At 41.0% G+C, this 19,978-nt stretch overlaps 1 protein-coding gene across 2 annotated transcripts in view; it reads left to right on the forward strand.

The window, feature by feature from the left end:
• Positions 1-19,978, forward strand: part of ASAP2 (ArfGAP with SH3 domain, ankyrin repeat and PH domain 2) — a 191,293-nt gene that overhangs the window by 72,629 nt on the left and 98,686 nt on the right. For both annotated transcript variants that reach the window (XM_050950703.1, XM_050950705.1), the window contains exons 6-9: positions 7,039-7,168; positions 12,546-12,631; positions 14,175-14,250; positions 14,763-14,849. In XM_050950703.1, the coding sequence (XP_050806660.1) occupies positions 7,039-7,168; positions 12,546-12,631; positions 14,175-14,250; positions 14,763-14,849 (379 nt within the window). The remainder of the gene's footprint in view (positions 1-7,038; positions 7,169-12,545; positions 12,632-14,174; positions 14,251-14,762; positions 14,850-19,978) is intronic.

Raw genomic sequence — 19,978 nt, forward strand, 5'->3', positions numbered from 1 at the left:
CACATCATAATTCCTTGACTGTGCCAAGACTTCCAGTTCTCCCTGCTTATTTCCCAGGCTTCTTGCATTTGTGTATAGGCACTTAAGATAACTTGCTGATCGTCCTGCTTCCTCAGTATGAGGCAGTAGTCTTCCCCTCTTGCGCTCTCCTGCTTGTGCTTCCTCCCAGCATCCCACTTCCCCACTTACCTCAGGGCTTTGGTCTCCTTCCCCCGGTGAATGTAGTTTAAAACCGTCCTCACTAGGTTAGCCAGCCTGCTTGCGAAGATGCTCTTCCCTCTCTTTGTTAAGTGGAGCCTGTCTCTGTCTAGCACTCCTTTTTCTTGGAACACCATCCCATGGTCAAAGAATCCAAAGCCTTCTCTCCAACACCACCTGCGTATCCATTCATTGACTTGCACGATTCGACGGTCTCTACCCGGGCCTTTCCTTCCATAGGGAGGATGGATGAGAACACTACATGCGCCTCAAACTCCTTTATCCTTCTTCCCAGAGCCACATAGTTTGCGGTGATCCGCTCAAGGTCATTCTTGGTAGTATCATTGGTTCACATTGAGAAGCAGGAAGGGGTAGTGATCCAAGGGCTTGATGAGTCTTGCAGTCTCTCCATTACATTATGAATCCTCGCTCCTAGCAAGAAGCACACTTGTATATGTATAGATTACTCTCTTAAAGACCAATAGAGGGTTTTTTTTACCAGTAACTATCTTCAGACTGTGTCATTAGGAAACTTCTCATGTAACCTTATAAATTGCAAGTTTTTTTTTTTTAAATGTAAATTATTTAAAACCAGTTCCTTTTTCTTACCTGCCAGGCCCTGAGTTCAGTGTTCTTCTGGGCTCATGATACCTCTAATACATGACAGTGGAACTGGTCAAATTATGACTGTTTGGCTAGACCTGGTTAGTGTGGAGCATAGGTTCTTTTTTTGTTTTTGATTTCTTTGTGTTTTTTCCCTCCTTACACTCTCATTGCTTCTCCCACGTGCTTAAATACTAACAGCAGACATGCAGAGGGAGCATATGGAGAAGGAATGCATGTGTCAGAAAAACTGCTCAGACTTCCAGCAGGCAGACCATATTTAACAAAGTGGTGAGCCAGATCTCACCCACACATGTCAGTTTGATCAGCCCTGTTGTGGTGTATTAGATATTAATGTATCAGCTCTTGCACCATAGACTTGCTGTAGTGTGGTGTTGTTTACTTGTTGATTTGTATTATGGTAGTGCTCCAATGTCACAGGCACATTCCAGACATCATATAAAACACAGTACTTACCTAGTGCAGTACTGCCAGACTGCACTTCAGAAAGTTACAAGGTTGGTTAGTACTGGTGTAGTCACCAAACTCTCATCATATGGACATGGTGGTCCAAGTACCAAATCAGGTCTTGTCCTGTCTGGATTGGTGGACGGAACCCTCCAGTGTTTGTATTGTACTTCGCTGTGCTGCTCCAAAACAGATGCTCACTTTAGTTACAGATGCATTGGAATTAGATTGGGGGGAATCACTTGGGTGTGCTGCTGACACAAGCTCTTTGGTCTGCCTAGGATCTAAAGCTACATATAAATGTAAGGAAATTGTGAGCCGTCCATTTGGCTTGTATAGTGTTTCTTCCACACATTGAACAAAAAAATTTGTTGGTGCTAACAGACAATAGAGCATCCAGGTTTTATGTGAATAAGCAAGGAGAAGCCCAATCAATGCGGTTGTGCCAAGAAGCGATTCTCCTTGGTGATTTCCACATCATCACTTGGATCCACCTTCCAGGGATGCAGAATGTTCTAGCAGGCCACCTAAGCAGGTTGTTTATCATTCACCATGACTGATCCCTTTGTCCAGATATTGCCAGATAAATTTTCCAGTTCTGGGGAACTCCCACAGGAGCAACAGAGGCCAACAGAACATGTAATCAATATTGTTCCCAAGCTGGGTTATAGCCTGGGTTCTTTGACAAATGCTTTCCTATTACCATGATCAAATGGCCTGCTATATGCCTCCCCTCTGGTTCCGCTCCTGCCCCAAATCAAACAAGACCAGGGTCACTTTATACTCATAGCTCCAGCATGGCCCCAGCACTACTGATTTGCAGCTTCAGTAGCCTTATTGGTCAGATCTCCACTGTCACTCCTGCTAGACACAGACATGGTCTCTCAGGACCATGGCCACCTTCTACATCCCAACCTGAAGACCTTCCACCTGATTGTCTGGATGCTTCATAGCTGATACAGTTGGAAGTGGTTTATTTTTAAGGGAGTACAGGAAGTGCTTCTGAATAGCAGAAAGCCTTTGACTAGGGGTATTTACCTGTTTACATGGAAAAGATTCTCCATCTGCTTCTGACAAAAAGGCATTTTCATGGCCCGGACTGTTATCCAGCATATATTGAACAATCTCTTGTTCCTGAAACAACAGTTGTTCACTGTTAGTTCCATCAAAGTAGGCCTGATGGCTGTGTTGGCTTTTCCACCGTCCTGGTTACAACTGCTCACTCTTCTACCATCCTATGTCTGTCCGATTTTTGAAAGGTCTCAACAGATTATATCCACAGGTACAGGACTCTGTCTCTGCATGGAACTTGAATCTAGTTTTAGCAAAGCTGATGGGTCCTCCCTCTGAGCCACGGGTGACCTGTTCCCTGCTACACCTTTTAGTGAAAGTGGCTATTTAGTTGCCATTACCTCAGCCAGGAGAGTGGGGGAATTGCGAGCTCTGGTATCATCATCTCCCTGTATGGTCTTCTGTAGTGAGAGGGTTTTACTTTTGCCATCACCTGAAGTTTCTTACTGAAGAGGTTTCCAGTTTTCACATTAACCAAGCAATTTATTTACCAATCTTCTTTCCAAAGCCTCCTGCCCATAAAGATGAAAAAAAGCTGTACACTCTAGGTGGTAGAAGAGCTTTGGCTTTTTATCTGAACTGGACTAACCATTTAGATCTTTGGTGGAACTGTTCATCGCAATTGCAAACAGAATGAAAGCCTTCTCCAGCATCCACCCAAACAGTCTCTTCTTGGATATCCACTTGTTTTCGATTATGCTACCAGCTGACAGATGTGAGGCCCCGGAGAAGAGTTTTGGCAGAGTCAAACAGGTCTCGGGTAACTTCTGCAGCCTTTCCCATCTTGGACATTTGCAAGATGGCAACCTTGCTATACGTTTGCCTCTCACTATGCCATCACTCAGCAATTCAGAGACGATGCCCAGTTTGGATGAGTAATCCTCTGTTCCCTAGTCCAGTAGACTCCGAGCCAACCTCCAGTTTGTACTGCTTATGAGACCTACAGTGGAATGGACACATGCAATCACACAAAGAAAAAAGTTACTAATATTTTTCCATGATTATTGTTCTTCTAGATGTGTTGCATGTGTTCATTCCATGATCCACCATCCTTCCCCTCTCCGTTGGAATCTATGCAGTAGGAAGGAACTGGTGGGTGCCAGGGCCAGCTCTGCCATTTACACCTGCGTGCAGTAGCATGGGGTAGCAGAGGGCACTCGGGTTGCTCCGACGGGTACCACTGAGGGAAAAATCTGACAACTGGGCAGGCATGCACCTACAGTGGAACGTGTGTAACACATCCTGAAGAGCAACAGTTACAGTAAAAGGTTAGTTGAAGGTTTCTTTTTCCAATATTGTACAGTGGTCACACTAAACATTTCTTCCGTTTTCAGCAAGAGTCCCTGTTCTTAAAATGGGAAATACGACTGCATAGATCTTTAAATATTATTGAGGAAGAAGGGGAAAGATTTGGACATGACCACTTATATGTGCAGGACAAGAGAGGGACAGGCTGAAGATGACTTCTAGATTGTGGGTTTAAATAGTGGTGGTGTCAATAGTGATAGAAAATACAAGGAGAGGAAGAAGCATTTTGAACTTTTAAGTAAAGAGCAAGTCATACAAGAGGATATGTTGGAAAGTCAGACTGAAATGTGAGACTGGATTGATGGGGACCTGTCAGTGATGGAAAGGTATAACACGAGTTTTATAAAAAGGAAATAGCCTTTGAAATACAAGTGATAGCATATCTTCAACACTATTACAAAAATAATCTACCTTTAAAAATGTGGTCTTTAGAGGTTAGAATGGATGTCCATTTTTGTTACAGTAGCTTATCTCCTCTAGTTTTTCATAAATTCATATCCATGTTGGTGTCAGAATAAAAGAACAATTAACTCCTTTGAAATAGTGTTTTTTCTATGTAAAAGCCTTTAAGTAGCTGCCTGCTTTTTCTCATATTTGAGCTCTAAAAGGCAAAATAAACTTTTCAAGAGTATTAGAAGTCCTAGTTATCTAATTATCTAACTTTGACTCTGAAACTAGGAAAACAAATACAAAAATAGTGACATACTGTGAAAACTGGATAAGACATATCTACATAGCTACTTTTTCATTATAGGCCTTCATCTTGCACTTTCATACAGAGTGTTTCTTTTCTTGTCTGCTGTGCAGATCTCTACTCATTTAGATTAGTCTCACCCTGCTGCTCCCTGAATGAGTTGCAGTGTGTTGATTTTAAACCAAGTGCAAATGTCTACATGTGCATGTACAGAAGGTGTCAGCATGGTAGCTGTGCAAACAGCTGCCTCTTTGTTGTGGTCAGTTGATTGTGACACTGTATAAAGTTTGGGTTTTTTGTGTGTGTAAGGTTTCCCCTTCCTTTGTCTGAATAAACTAGAACAAACTACAAAATATTTTGTTATGGCATTAAACAGTTTTTCTGTTGTGTTTTGGGGTTATTACCCTTGTGTTTCTTTCTAAAATGTAATTGCTTCATTGCCTGGGTAGTTTCGCATAATTGATCTTCTTGGAAAACCTAGATTCAAATTTGTGCTGAGTGAGCAAACCAGATGCCAGGAGTTGTTGATGTAGACCTGATCACATTTCAATTAATTCAGTTCTCTCATTATTTTCCATGGGCTGCTGTTGAAATTGAGAGATTTAAAAACTTTTTTGGATACTTTCTCTCATGTTTGAAGTTTTGAAACCCACCCATCTAGTTTCCCTTGTTGGCAGCAGCTTGTGTATGGGCAGGCTACTCTGCCTACAGTGCCAAAAAAGAAACGAGAGCTGATTTCACTATCTTCTGTGAATTCTTTGCTTAAATCCTTTCCCCTTGTTCTTCATAACTGGTGCCTGGTTAATCCTTTGTGCTTGGCATATGGTTTCTTTGGGTAGATCTGTTTGTACTATTGCTGATATTATTCCCTTTTTCTCATTACATAGGCAATTACCATTTGAGATGCTGGTATTTTTAGCACTTAAAATGATGGAGTCTTCATTTTGTTGGTTTACTTCCACATCATCTGGTTCTGGTGTTTACACTGAACATATCATCCAGCAAAAGCTTAAAAGCACCGGTCTTAGAGATAAGCTCTGTGACTGCTATGTAACCAGAATGAGACAGGAATGCAGACTTTTCCTTGGCACTCCTCTAATTTCTTCCTCTGATGCCTGTATGGGATCATTCCTATCCATGACCTTAACCTGTCTGATTTTTGTCTCCTTGAAGTTTCATGGAGCTTTTCACTTATGCATTTTGTATCAAGGCTCTGTCTGGCTCCAGAAAAGTTCTGGAGTTAGCTTTTGATTCTTGTAAATGATTGTGTAGGATGTATATCCCCTGGAGAGGTTAGAGGCCTGGTGGCTTAGGGGAATGGCTCCCCCTTCTGAAGCTAGAAGTCATGCATTCAAATGTGTCTGTAGTGGGAGGAGTAAAAATTGCTGTGTCTTTTATATTTTACAATGGTTCCTTCGGACCTTGAAATCTATGAATCTCTGTGAAAGAGGGAGGAGTTTTTCTTAGGATATTCCTTCATTCCTGGAAAACTTCATAGGCTGAAAGTCTGCAAAATGCTAGCTCAGGGGTCAGCAACCTTTCAGAAGTGGTGTGCTGAGTCTTCATTTATTAACTCTAATTTAAGGTTTCGCGTGCCAGTAATACATTTTAATGTTTTTAGAAGGTCTCTTTCTATAAGTCTATAAGATGTAACTAAACTATTGTTGTGTGTAAAGTAAATAAGGTTTTTAAAATGTTTTAAGAAGCTTCATTTAAAATTAAATTAAAATGCAGATCTCCCTGGACCGGTGTCCAGGACCCAGGCAGTGTGAGTGCCACTGAAAATCAGCTTGTGTGGTGCCTTCTGCAAACGTGCTATAGGTTGCCTACCCCTTTCTAGCTGTATATGTCCAGGGATACTGGAAAATTGCACGGAATTTGTTTTATTTGATTTACCAAAAGGGAGGGTGTAGTAGGGATTAAATGTTTGTGTTCCAGAACATTTCTCAGCGGCAAGGTTGATGGAAAGATTAATTCTGGTATATCCCCTGGCTGCTTGGGACTCAAGACGAGACACTTAATAATTCTCTTGAGAGAAGATGCAAGTACAGAGCTTATTGATGGTTGGAAATTCTAAACACATGCAAGTCATTTTCATTAAGTTCAGGTTCTCCATTTAAAGTAATGTTAAAACCAGGTCATGAGAAAATACTGTAATTCTTGCTCCAATATAGTAGAACCCATATTACACATAGGTTTCAGAAAACTGGCAGAAACCTTCAGAGGATCAAAGCACTTGGCTTAGCAGACTTTAAAATCTGCAACACAGCCAGCTGGCCGGCATCCCCAGTGCCAACTGGCTCAGCAGCAGAAGAGATGTCAGCTGTGCTTTGGGAACCCTGCACACAGAGAGGAAGCAATGCTGACAGGGGAAGCTCTTAAAATCTAGTGACACAATTAAATTCTGTTAACCAAGTTTAGTCAATTGGGATTATGCATTAATTTGAATCATAAATGTGTCTTTTCTCTCAACGAGATAACACTTTATCTTCCTACCACTTTTTTTTTTTTTTGAGTTCCTGTGTCAGTCACTCATGGTAGCACGGTTGGATTAGACTTATATCACAGCAAGTTATTGGCTGTTTCTTGGTCACTATCAAATTTCAAATGAAATAGAAATTGGAAGTAATCTAAAATTTGCAGGACTACAAGGGTCCATTGTAGTGTACTTGATTTAGCTGTTCTTTTCCACGTAGTACGAAAATAGAGAAAGAGAAAAAGGAGCATGCTAAGCTACATGGAATGATCCGTACAGAAATAAGTGGAGCTGAAATTGCAGAAGAAATGGAGAAAGAAAGACGGTTCTTCCAGCTTCAGATGTGTGAGGTAAGGTTTAACATAGAATACAATTGTTCCATTAATATTCTTAAAAAGGAAATTTGAGAAAAGATAGATTCTGCATTATGACAACTGTTGCATTCAAAGAAAACTTGAAGTTTTTTATTAGACTCAGGATATTAAATTTCTTCACCCTGCCACACTAACTTCAACAAGGAAGCTACATTCTCTGCTATTTCATGTACTAATAAATTACAGAATCACCCATGTCCCATTCAATACATTATTCACTGATGAAATTAAATAGTCTTCACACTACTACTACACCACAAATTATTTAGCGTTTAGGCTGTTGTCTGTTGCAGTGGTGTAATATGAAAATCTCAGTTCCACATCATTGGGCTGGTATTGAAAAACAAACAGGCATTAGTACTGGACTTTGCCTTTCAGATTCTTCATGATAATAGTAATAATGTAGCAATGATTGTTTGTAATTGTGAAGCATTTGATGTACTGCTCCCACCCTTTTTGATTTCATGTTACAGGGAGCCAGGCTTTAAGACCTGCTTAGAAAATTGATCCTCTTCTATTGAGATATTCTAGGTCAGGAGTGGACAAAACTGTCCTTCCGAGCCGCATACGACTATATTCAGAAGTTTGAGAGCCTGGGTGCGTTTGCTGGAGCTCGGGGCTTCTGCCCCATGGGAGGCACCTGCCGGGGCTTGGGGCTTCAGCCCCATTCCTGCTGAAGCCCTGAGCCCCAGAAGGTGTGCCCCATGGGGCTGAAATCCTGAGACCCTCTTCCCCACTGGTCAGATGCCCCTATCTCACCAACTTGCTGCAAGGCAGAGGTCTGAGCTCTTCCTCCCCCAGTCTGGTAGGTGGAGAAGGAGGGGACGTGAGGGACTCTGCGAGTCGAACTTCAATTGTAAAAGAGCTGCATATGGCTCACAAGCCACGTGCTCTAGATTCTAGTGTTGGTTGGAGCTAATTGATTCCACATGCTGGTGTGACTGTGGCGATTCATTAGAAAAGCCCGGTACTCCTATACCGAGTCTAAGGGGTTGTATACGCTGGCAAGTTTCTGTATAGTAAAACAGCTTTTAGTGCTCAAACTGCAGACGTGTACGCACTACCAAGCCACTTTGTGCGTGGTAACTCCTCAGTTGCAGCGCTGCTAAAAAACCTATCTCTGTGAGAGTCATAAGGTTATTTGTGCAGAGGCTCCAGTGCTGTATTGCTTGTGTAGACACTTGATTGCTTCTGCGCTGTAATTGGCCTCCAGAGCTGTCCCATAATGCCTCAAGTGATAGCTTTGCTCATTGTTTGAACTCGGCTGCCCTGGAGACATGTGCCCTTCCCCTTTCACAGCATAGTTTCTGACAGCCATTGCGTGCTGTGCTGATCATAAAGCAAACCATTATTGTGGAATGCTCATGCACTTTAACACAGAGGCAGAGGGGTGTGTGTGTGTGTGTGTGCATGTGAGAGAGAGAAAGAGAGAGAGAGAGAGCTTTGTTGAATCTCTTCACTTTAAAAAAGCTGAAAGTATTGTGTATGAAGCTGCTTGGATGCTTTCATCGGTTCAATGCTTCATTTGAACAAGCACAATAAAATGAAGCACTGAAGGCTGTGCTTGAGTTTTCAGTCATACAGAAAGGATTAAATATATTCCATAACCATATCCTGTAGACAATAATGTTCCATGGTTCGTGATCTTGCATAGGTAAGGAAGAAGAAATAAATTAAATAAACCTATACCACTTTGAAGCTTTCATTTTGCAAGATATAATATATTTTTCAGTTGTGGCATTTCAGTTTAATTTTAGTGATACTTCAAAAATTCCTACAGAATTTCTGCAGCCCTTGTTATAGCTTGTTTTCTTCGTTGTACAATAAAATCCTTATTTTTTCTATAATGAAGCACTGTATTTTGTGAGTGTGCATCTCTTGCTTTCCTTGAGTTGCTTCCTTCCCAGTCTTTTTTTTTTTTTTTTTTTTAAAGGAATGTCAGAGAAGCAGCAGCTCAGCTGTTACAAGAAGTGCTCTATGTGTGGTTGTAAAGTTCAGCATCACCAGTTCTCACAAATTTATTATGGGTGACATGATTTGACCCTTACTTTACAGAAACTCACAATAATTGGAAAAGCTGCAGCCTTCACATGATTTTGGAGAAGCAAAATGAGAGCGATACCCCTTCCCCTTCCTAAAATGCCTTAAGGCTTAGAGGAAGGTGCATTAAACTGCAAGCCCAGAGACCATGAGTTTTTGGTTCTAGCTCATCTACTGAATGCAGTTGATATTTCTGTGCTCTTCATAACCCTTATTTTGAGTCAAGGTTTCATAACTTGTAGGAATAACTATCATTTGCCAGTTTCACGGAGAAGATAACTAAGAACTTGCAAAAGGTCACTTCACTCAGAGCTAGGAATAGAACCTAGCATTCTGAGATAATAGAGTTTTGTCATCTACTCTGCCACACCTTTTAGAAGGAACATGCCAGTTTAGGTTAGGGGTGCGCAAACTTTTTGGCCTGAGGGCCACATCTGGGTGGGGAAATTGCATGCAGGGCCATGAATGTGTAGGGCTGGGGGAGGGAGTACGGGGTGTGGGAGGGGGTGCAGTGCGCAGAAAGGGGCTCAGGGCAAGGGGTTGGGGCAGAGGAGGGGTGTGGGGTGTACGAGGAGGCTCAGGGAAGGGGGTTAGGGTGCAGGGGGATTCAGGAGGAGGCTCAGGGTAGGGGGTTGGAGTGCAGGGTGTGGCAGGGGGTTGGAGTATGGCAGGGAGCTCAGGGCAGAGAGTTGGGGGGGCTCAGGGTAGGGTATTGGGAGTGCGGGGTACAGGAGGGGCTTGAGATGTGGGCTCCGGGGTGGCAACAGTGCGTGCCAGGGCAGGCTGCCTGCCTGCCCGCCCTGGGCCCACGCCGCTCTCAAAGCAGCTGGCACCACATCCCTCCTGCTGCCCAGGGAGGGGAGGGCAGACATCTCTGTGTGCTGCCCTTGCCTGTGGGTCCTTCCCTCGAAGCTCCCACTGGCTGCGGTACTCCCATTTCCGGTTGATAAGAGTAGCGCAGGCCTGCTGCGCCATTAGGGTGGTAATCCCGTGGGCTGGATCCAAAGCCCTGATGAGCCGGATCCAGCCCATGGACTATGGTTTGCCCACCCCTGGTTTAGGTGCTTATGTGTAACAGTGTAGATTTGTGTCATACTGTAGCTGATAGATTACATGTAAAGATTTGTGACTGCTACTGATATGTTTGTGAATGCAGTTGCCTGTGGTCAGAGGGGATTGGGTTCAGTGACTCAGGAGGTCCCTACTAGTCCTGTGTTGCTATTGTTTCCATGTTAAGAGATTTAGGATCTTGACTTCAGTGGGGCCAGGATTCACCCGTGGCTCTTTAGCTCAAGAGGTAGAGGCTCATGTTTTAACATCCAAAGATCCTGCTTTTCGCCCCCACAGATGACCCAAACAGGGTTATTTTTACATTTGGCTATGCTGTCTGTAACCACTAGACTTCAGTCTGCTCCCAGAGCCAGGAATAGAAACAAAGAATCCTGATGGTGACCAGTGTTTTTCTGCTGTCTCAAACACCTGTGTAACCCACTGACAATGTATATGTTGTGCTTCCCTGGAGGAGCTGATCTATGTAAAGGAAAACAGTGTGCTTTCCCCTACTAGTTAATCCTGTAGCTGAGGTGGATTTGAAGGCTATGGGGGCAAACCATGCTGATAACGTGGAGGTTGAGGAAAAATACATGTATATTAATTTTAACATAAGGATCCTGGAATAATCGCTAGAATGATTTTATGTTACAAAACATACCAGCACAACAGCTGAATTCACTTTTAAATATTCATTTTACTGTTGCATTTTTATTTATATTTGGTTAATGAGAACTGTCCAGTTAAGAATAGGTACTGCAGACTCAGGCCTAGTCTACACTGGCAGGGAGGCGGGGGGGGATCGATCTAAGTTATGCAGCTTCAGCTATGTGAATAATGTAGCTGAAGTTGACGTACTGAGATCGATTTATCATGGTGTTTTCACCGCAGTGAGTCGGCTGCTGCTGCTCTCCCATCGACTCCGCCTAGACTAGACACGATAAATCGACCATCGCTGGATTGATCGCTGCCTGCTGATCTGGGGAGTAGTGTAGATATACCCTTAGTGAGTTTGAGACTAAGCAAAAGTGTGGGAGATTTTGCCTATGTGTCCAGAGAATGGAAGACCCTGCCTTCAGAAAGTCAGAATTTGATTAGTTAAATGTATCTGTCCAATAAGCAAGCCTTGTGCCTCGGGGCATTGTTAATGTGAGAGAACCTTTCACCTGTAGGTCACCAGTTTGAAGACCGCCCTACTCAGCAGAGATTAAAAGTTATTTTCATTTAATGGATGTTTGGTGGCCCCTCCATGAAGTGACTTTAGGGAGTCATAGTTCCAGCTCCCACACCACAGACTCCCCACCATCCTTTGCACTAAACTGCAAGCTCTTCAGGGCAGGTACCATCTCTTATTATGTGTTTGTAAAGTGCCCAGCATAGTGGGCCACTGATCTTGGTTGAGTCTCTAGTAAGTGCTCCTGCCACAGGAACCTACATCACCATTCTCACTATAACTTTGTGAGAGTTGACAATTTCAGCATTGCCACACACACACAATGCAGCTGGACAGGGGAATGCAAAAATCAGAAGATGGATGAAAAACTGTGTTTTCCCTCATCCCCCATTTCATGATTTGTGAGTAGGGTTGGCAATACTGAAAATCCCTTATAATAATAGTTGGTGATATATCTATCTCCTAGAACTGGAAGGGACCTTGAAAGGTCATTGAGTCCAGCCCTCTCCTTCACTAGCAGGACCAAGTACTGATTTTTGCCCCAGATTCCTAAGTGGCCCCCTCAAGGATTGAACTCACAATCCTGGCTTTAAGCAGGCCAATGATCAAACCACTGAGCTATCCCCCCTACCTCCCCTTCTGGCATGTAAACATGTTTATTACCAGATAGATGTATCTTGGGCTTGCACCATGGCTGGCTTGACTCTGAATGTGCATCTAGATGCTACTGTTTGGTTACAGGATGATTTCCTGAAGGCCCTGCAGGTCTCCCTCATGCTTCTTGTGATCTGACTTTTAGTAGGCCTCAAGAGTTAAAGGGCAAGAGTTTGAGTTAGCAACAGACAAGTATCTGAATTGGATATTAAGACTTGGCATTGACACCAGTTGTTTGAAGTTTGGTTGATGCCCTGAGGTCTCTCTTCCACATGGTCAATTTTTTTTCAGCTTTTCAAAATCCGCTGTGGTTGTTAAAGCTTGTTGAAATGTAATTGAGAATAATTTTGAAATTATCATTCCTATAAATCACAAAATATGAAAAATTAATTGATATTTCATTAATTTTACTTCTGTGAATTACTGTTTTAACAGTACCTTCTGAAAGTCAATGAAATCAAGATTAAAAAAGGAGTTGACTTGCTGCAGAATTTGATCAAGTATTTTCATGCACAGTGCAAGTAAGTTTTATGTTTCTTTGTTTCAAAAGATTCTATAATTAAAATATTTTGCATTTTCATGAAAACTGGTAGTGGCAATAACTTTTCCAAAAATGTTTTTCTGTGTCTTCAAAATAGATCTAAGACTCAGCTGAACACATTTCACTGCAGACTTTTGACATGTTAATTTGGTCTAATAGATCAATTACTGGTTTGTTGCTATATTACTTAATATGAAATGAGGTGTTAGACTGAGCTAATATTGTGGCATGTTGTCATCTGCAACACATAATCACCACATGGTCGTTTGTCGTGTTCAGTAATCTGTCCGTGGAAGGGAGCGAGACGGATTGGCCTGCTGGCTTTGAAATCTTTCTGGGTATATCTATCAATGAGCAAAGTCAGTTGTATTCTCTCTAAAAATACATTGGGTAAGCAGTAGTGTAAAGGTGTGTTGAGAGAATGGCTTTACTTTATTTCTAGCTGAATGGAGAACTTCAGTAATGAGAAACTCAGAATCTCTCATTAGACTGCAAAATACTAGGACTTGTATTACTCTGTTTTTGACAGATTGATAATGTAGCAATAAACTCATTATTCTGAAGTGTGAACTGCATTATCAGCCTGTTTAGATGTATAAACATCCATCAGGTTGTATAAAAGTAAATTTTCTTTGCTGTACTACTAGTGAGACTCAAAAATCACTTTAATTGTTGATAATCTTTGTCCTTCATCAACTTTATGCATTTCATTGAGCTTGGGCAATGAAAATAATATTTTTTCCATGTGGTTCACAATGCTGCTATATTTGTGTTGCAAACACTGCAGAGTAATATTTAATGTAAACAAACTCTGTGTGTGTGCTGTATTTTTTAATCATGAAAATGTTAAAAATGTTCAGAATGATTTTTATTTAATTAAAAAGTACTGGAGTAGATGGGATAAGGGAATACGATCATAGTTACTCGAACTGTTGGTGCACATGCATATTCAGACCACACATACTTCTCAAATGCTTGGCAATAAGTGATCGATTGCCTGGGTCCCTTTGAGAAGCTGAGGGATCTTCCTTTCTGTGGAAAGTTCAGATCCTGAGCCATTGGATGTTAAAAGTCATTATGTTTTTATGTGCAGAAGAACCATCAGTATTCTAAAACTAGGGTGTGTATGGGGTGGGGTGCCGGGGAAGAGATTGCATATTTTTAGTGAGAAAGAGGAAAACTTTTTGAGCAGGTTGATTTTAAATTGATGTCAGGGTTTTTTAAAGGTGTTCAGAGAGCTGGAATGTTAGAATGAGTTTGCAAGAAGATGGATTAGTGGGCAGATTGCAGGTGAATTGGTCCAAAGTGCATGAAATTAATGTATCCTGTGGCCTTGCAGTTTGTTTAATTTTTGTAATTTGTTGCATGGCTATGACCTCGATGTATATGGAGTCTGTGTGTATATACATTTACCAGCTTCTATCATGTCTCTTTTTTCAGTAAAGTGTTTGTTTTTTAACAGAAAAGAACAAAATACTAAATTCTAACAATACTATTTCCTTTCTGACTTTTTTTTTTTTAAGTTTCTTCCAGGATGGACTGAAAGCAGTTGAAAGTCTCAAGCCTTCTATTGAAACACTCTCAACTGATCTTCACACAGTAAGTAGCAGTCTGCCATATTGCTTTTTTCAAATTTTGTGTTTATTAAAGAAATCTAATCCTTTTTATTCAGACTTATTGAGTAGAGCTTTGAGTAGATTTTAAAACTGTTGTTGTTTGTATTGCTGTAGTGTGTAGAAGTATTAGTCATGGATCAAGACCATATTGTGGTAGGTGCAGTACGAACATAGAACAAAAAGTCTCTGTCCTAAAGAACTTACAGTCAAAATATAAGACAAAAGCAGATGGAGACAGACACACAGGGGAGTACAAGTAAACAGTGAGACAGCATGGTAGGCAGTGGTCTCAGCACACAAGCAGCCAAACCATTGTCAAGTTTTTTGTAGGCATGTGGGTAAAGGAACTTATCGTCTCTCTCTTGTATTTTCATTCTTGTTGATTGTTTGTCAGGAAATCTGAACCAGTTAAGCAACAAGCTGTAAAGAACTGCGTTAATATAAATAGTAACACATTAATTTTTAACCTCTGTCATGTCTGTGTCTGTACTCTAGATTAAACAAGCACAGGATGAGGAAAGGAAACAACTAATACATCTTAGAGATATTTTAAAATCAGCACTCCAAGTTGAGCAGAAAGAGGTGAGCATATAAGGTGATTTAACTTTGAAATACCCATTGTAAATACAACTCTAATTTCATGTTAGTATTTGAAGTACAAACAGTTATTTATACCAGCAATATAAATCTATTCATTGTTTTTGGTTAACTTATTAATCTTTGTCTTGATGCTGATATTAAGTGCTTCTGGCAGTTTTTTTTGAAGGAAGGAATCCTTGCAGACTTTTAGTGAGAGTTTGCAAAAGGACTTCCCCGCTTGTCTCTTTCTAGTATTGTAAAACACTTGAGTAGTTTGGGCAGTGCCATGAACTGTAGATGAATGGTTCTTTCTCAAACTGAGAATGAAAGCACTTCGATATCAATAAGACCCAGGCAGTAAAGAGCTTATCTAGTAAATGTAGTCTCAAATACCAGTAACATTATTTTTAACTAACATAAATCCAACCCCCCAAATGCCTCATCTACAACAGTAACAATGGAGCTCAAAGTTCTGCTGCAATATCTCACCTCTCAAAGATGTCAGTATGTTGAGTCACTTAAACTGTTCCATCAATTACATTATTCATCTGATTAGTACAAATGCAGTCTTCTGAGTTTTAACCAGGATTTCTCAGTCAGGTTCTAAACATACTGAGGGCGCTTCAGCCTGCAACCTATGGTTTGGACCCATGCCTCTTGTGGCTGATTATAATCTAGCCTGGAATATTGGGTTTACCACTGGCTGAGATCATCATTGGTTTCCCTTGTTTAGGCAAAGTGGCACTTATTTCTTCTTTCTAGTAGTTGTTGGATCTGTCACAGTTCAGGGCAACTGCACCTATACCCCTCTCCATAGTCCACCAAGGGCACCCACTGTAGGCTCCTGGCTCCTCAGCCATCACCTCTCATGGGCATCGACCTGTGTCTCTTTCCCTCCTCACCAGGGTTTTTCAAGGCTGCACACTTCCCTGCCTGCACTGTGGTATTCCAGCAAGCCAGACTGCCTAAGCAGGTGAATGTCTGTACTTTGGTATGCCAGGCATAATTGCTTGCAGTTATAAGTTACCATGCAGCTCTTTCTATGCAAGCACATTTATTCTTTAAGTGAAAACATTACAGAGAAAACCTCTTAAAAACAGTAAAGGAACCTACACATGTGCTAAAAAGCTGAACAAAGATCACCCCAGTTCCAGGCTCCGGAAGGTGTCATTCCTGAAGAATTGTGGCCTCCTTGGCTGGACAGTCCTATACGGTTTGGAGGATCAGAAAGGAGGCCCTAAATCCATGTTAATTCCAACTATTTATCCCAAAGTCCTTTCTTTGTCTGTTGGTCTCTGGAGGATCTAGTTTGGACTAGTATATACAAGCACACCCTGGAGAGGGGCATACAACCTGGCTGATTTGCCTTAATCAGCACCTACTGTTTTTAGTTCCTAAAGGAGCTGTGGCAGCCCCCCCATGGAATACAGCATAATCATACATAAACAATTCATTTAAAACAGTGGACCCCAAAGATACTTAAACTTAATTCAATAAGATCTTCCAAGGATATGCAGAAAATTACCCTATCTGTCACAGGTCCATAAATAAAATGACAAGTATAGCATTTTCGCCTGTCTCAGCTTCTCTTTTGGGGAGAGATTATTGAAGAGGTTGTTGTGGAATAACTAGTATCTTCCTTGACCTCTTTCAGTCTGGCTTTACATTTGGGCTTAGTACAGATGCTGTGCTGCTTCTTGTTCTAGTCATGGCCGAATGACTATTAATTAATCCCTGGAACAGTTTACCAAGGATTGTAGTAGATGTTCCATCACTCGGAATTTTTTAAATCAGGATTGGGCATTTTTCAAAAAGATGTGTGCTCTAGTTCAAACAGATATTTATTTGGGGAAGTTCTATGGCCTGTGCTATGCAGGAAGTCGGACTAGATGATCAAAATGGTCCCTTTTGGCCTTAGAATCTATGAGTCATGCTTATAAACCATTCAGCAGTCTTGGATATTGTTTTCTGTGAGATACTATTGATATGCAAGGGTGGATGGTGTTAAGTTTGTATTGCTTAGCTCTTGGAGAACTCTAAGAAAAAAAGTTTCTCATTTGTCCAGAGGGCTTTCCTATTTGGGGTTCTACAGTTTTCTGCAGTCATCTCTCATTTAAAGTATATCTGAGGTTGCCATTGGTGAAGAATGTAAGACACTTTGAACTGTAGTGGCTCACAGGTGTAAGCTTCTTTTTCATTAGACACAGATGGGCTGGGTAACTCTACTTTCCACCCCTGGCCAAGGTAGAACTCTCTTGGCTAAAAGTTCGCTGAAGCTCAGTCCAAACAAGAAAGAGGTGGTGCTTGCAGGTTGGAGAAGATATTTATTAACTCTTTGAAGGGGCTATGTCTGCCTTTTGTTCTGAGGTTCTTCCGGATCCTTGCACCATGGCCGGGCTCCAAGGTGGCAGTAGTAGCTGATTGCTTTTTTTCATCATTAGTCTGAACAGCCTTCCTCACGAGTCAAGCATAGCTATTTTTATTTCCAAATCCATCACTGTGTGTTATACTTTGTGCTGTTCTTTAAGACCACTTTTTGAAAACCTCAGCTAATATGTAATATATCTGCTTCCTTTACTGTATGGTGTCTGTTCTACCTGGGTCGTGCCCATTATACCTCTGTTCCATAGACCAGTGGTTCTCAAACTATTGTGCTTGTGACCCCTTTCACACAGCAAGCCTCCTAGTGCGACCCCTCTTATAAATTAAAAACACTTTTTTTATATTTAACACCATTATAAATGCTGGAGGCAAAGTGAGGTTTGGGGTGGAGGCTGACAGCTCACGACCCCCCATGTAATAACCTCATGACCCCCAGTTTGAGAACCCCTGCCATAGATAATACCAGTTTGTTTCGAGGCTCAGTTTCAGATGTTAACCTTAATGTATAAAATTCCACATGGTTTAGATCCCTATACTAGCCTGATATTTGTGACTTACTGGAGGACGCTTGCTAACAGTCCTCAGATTTAAGTTCTCGGGAGCTGGGGGCAAGTAGTCTGTTAGTGTAGACGGAGAGTACCTTGGCTCTGGAATTTGCTATTTGCTATTCAGGAGGTGGTTTCTCTGAGTTGGTGTCTTTTTGTGCTTGTTAGTATTTGTATTAATGTTCCCAGTGCATGTGATGAGTACACTGTTATAAACTGAAAAAAAGAAATACAAACTTGTATGTTCTTAGAAGTAGTAATAAGGCAGTGATACCACAATTTTTTTGGGACTATGTTGTTAAGTATTTTGTCAGGTTAAAAGTACACATGAAAAAATAGCTTTAAAACAAAATGTTCTGCTAATTTCACAATGCATGATTTTTTTATTTTGCTAATCTGTGTTATGCATAGACATGCCCACTTTCCTGCAGGATATTAAAAGTAATATAATTATTTGAAAAACATTAAGCAATGGAAAACGAGTCAGTTTTGATAGTAACAACAAACTGTTGTTCAGTCTAATTCATTACAATGTAATTTCTTGTACTGTAACTGATTTTTTTTTTCCCTCCTAAAATGCATTTACCTTTTGTGACCGAAGTCTAGGAGAGTAAGTGTTTCAGTGTTTTTTATAAATAGTACGTTGCATTATTTCCATATGGATTTCAAGAAACTGGATTTTTCCTTGAAAATTTTTTGTTTTGTCTGTATGCAAAAGGTGTTTCCATTTTCCTTTGTGTTCTTTGAATTGCACAAAAATATATTCGGTTTTTAACGGGGAAAGAAAATGTATTAGTGCAAATCAGATTTCAAAACTGACTATTCTTTCTTTTTGTTGGAAATCAAATCCGGTTGCTTGATTTGGTCTACATAAGAGGGGTGTGTGTGTGTGTGTTTAACCCATTTCATGAATGAACTAATGGAAATGTTGTATATTGTCCCTATTATGTTTTTGCGTACATTCACGGTGAACATCTGTTGTTGTGACTGTGTGCATCATTTTCCCTTACATGCAACTTCCCCAAACTTGGTTGCAGCACAGCTTCCTTTCAATTAGTCATTGAAAATGAATTCCGCTTGTGTGTGTTTACTTTGCTTGGTAGTTTTATTTTTTTAAAATGTTAAATGTGTTTTCAAATTGTAGAATACATATAAGTTCAGATATTAACCCTGAGGTGCAATGATGTCTTGGTTTCTCTTGACCTTGTTGACTCTTCTGCTTATAAAGGGTTAACAGTAAAACTAGCAAGCAACAAGACTACAACATAGCTATAGGATTTTAGTGAGTGGAAACCAGTAATTCATTTACTAGACTGATATAAAACTAACATGGAACACATTAGATCAGTAAGGCTAACTGATAAGTCTCAAAATGTAGTTGTACATGGGGAATAATCAAGTGAGTGTGTTTCCAATGAGGTCCCAAAGGTTTCAGTGCTTGTCCCTCTCTACTCAACATCTTTATCAGCGACCTGGAAAGAAACAGAAAATCATCAATGATAAATTTTGCCTATGACACAAAAAGTGAGGGAACAGTAAATAATGAAGAGGACAGATAGATGATACAGAGCCATTTGGATTGTTTGGTGAACTGGGTGCAAGCACACAATATATAAGAACATACAGAAGAACATAAGAACGGCCATACTGGGTCAGACCAAAGGTCCATCTAGCCCAGTATCCTGTCTTCCAACAGTGGCTTATGCCAGGTGCTTCATAGGGAATGAACAGATCAGGTAATCATCAAGTGATCCATCTCCTGTCACCCATTCCTCGCTTCTGGCAAACCGAGGGTAGGGTCACCATTTCTGGCCATCCTGGCTAATAGCCATTGATGGACCTATCCTCCATGAATTTATCTAGTTCTTTTTTTGAACCCTTTTATGGCCTTTACAACATCCTCTGGCAAAGAGTTCCGCAGGTTGTCTGTGCGTTGTGTGAAGAAATCCTTCCTTTTGTTTGTTTTAAACCTGCTGCCTATTAATTTCATTTGATGACTTCTAGTTCTTGTGTTGTGTTTTAATATGGCTAATTGTATACATTTAGGAAAAAAGAATGTAGGCCATACTTACAGGATGGGAGACTCTATCCTAGGAAGCAGTGACTGGAAAAAATTTGGGGGTCCTAGTGTTTAATCAGCTGAACATGAGCTCCCAGCGTGATGCTTTGGCCAAAAGAATTAATGCAATCCTGGGATGCATAAAC

The sequence above is a fragment of the Gopherus flavomarginatus genome, chromosome 4, assembly GCF_025201925.1.
Source record: "Gopherus flavomarginatus isolate rGopFla2 chromosome 4, rGopFla2.mat.asm, whole genome shotgun sequence".
Taxonomy (NCBI): Eukaryota; Metazoa; Chordata; order Testudines; family Testudinidae; genus Gopherus; species Gopherus flavomarginatus.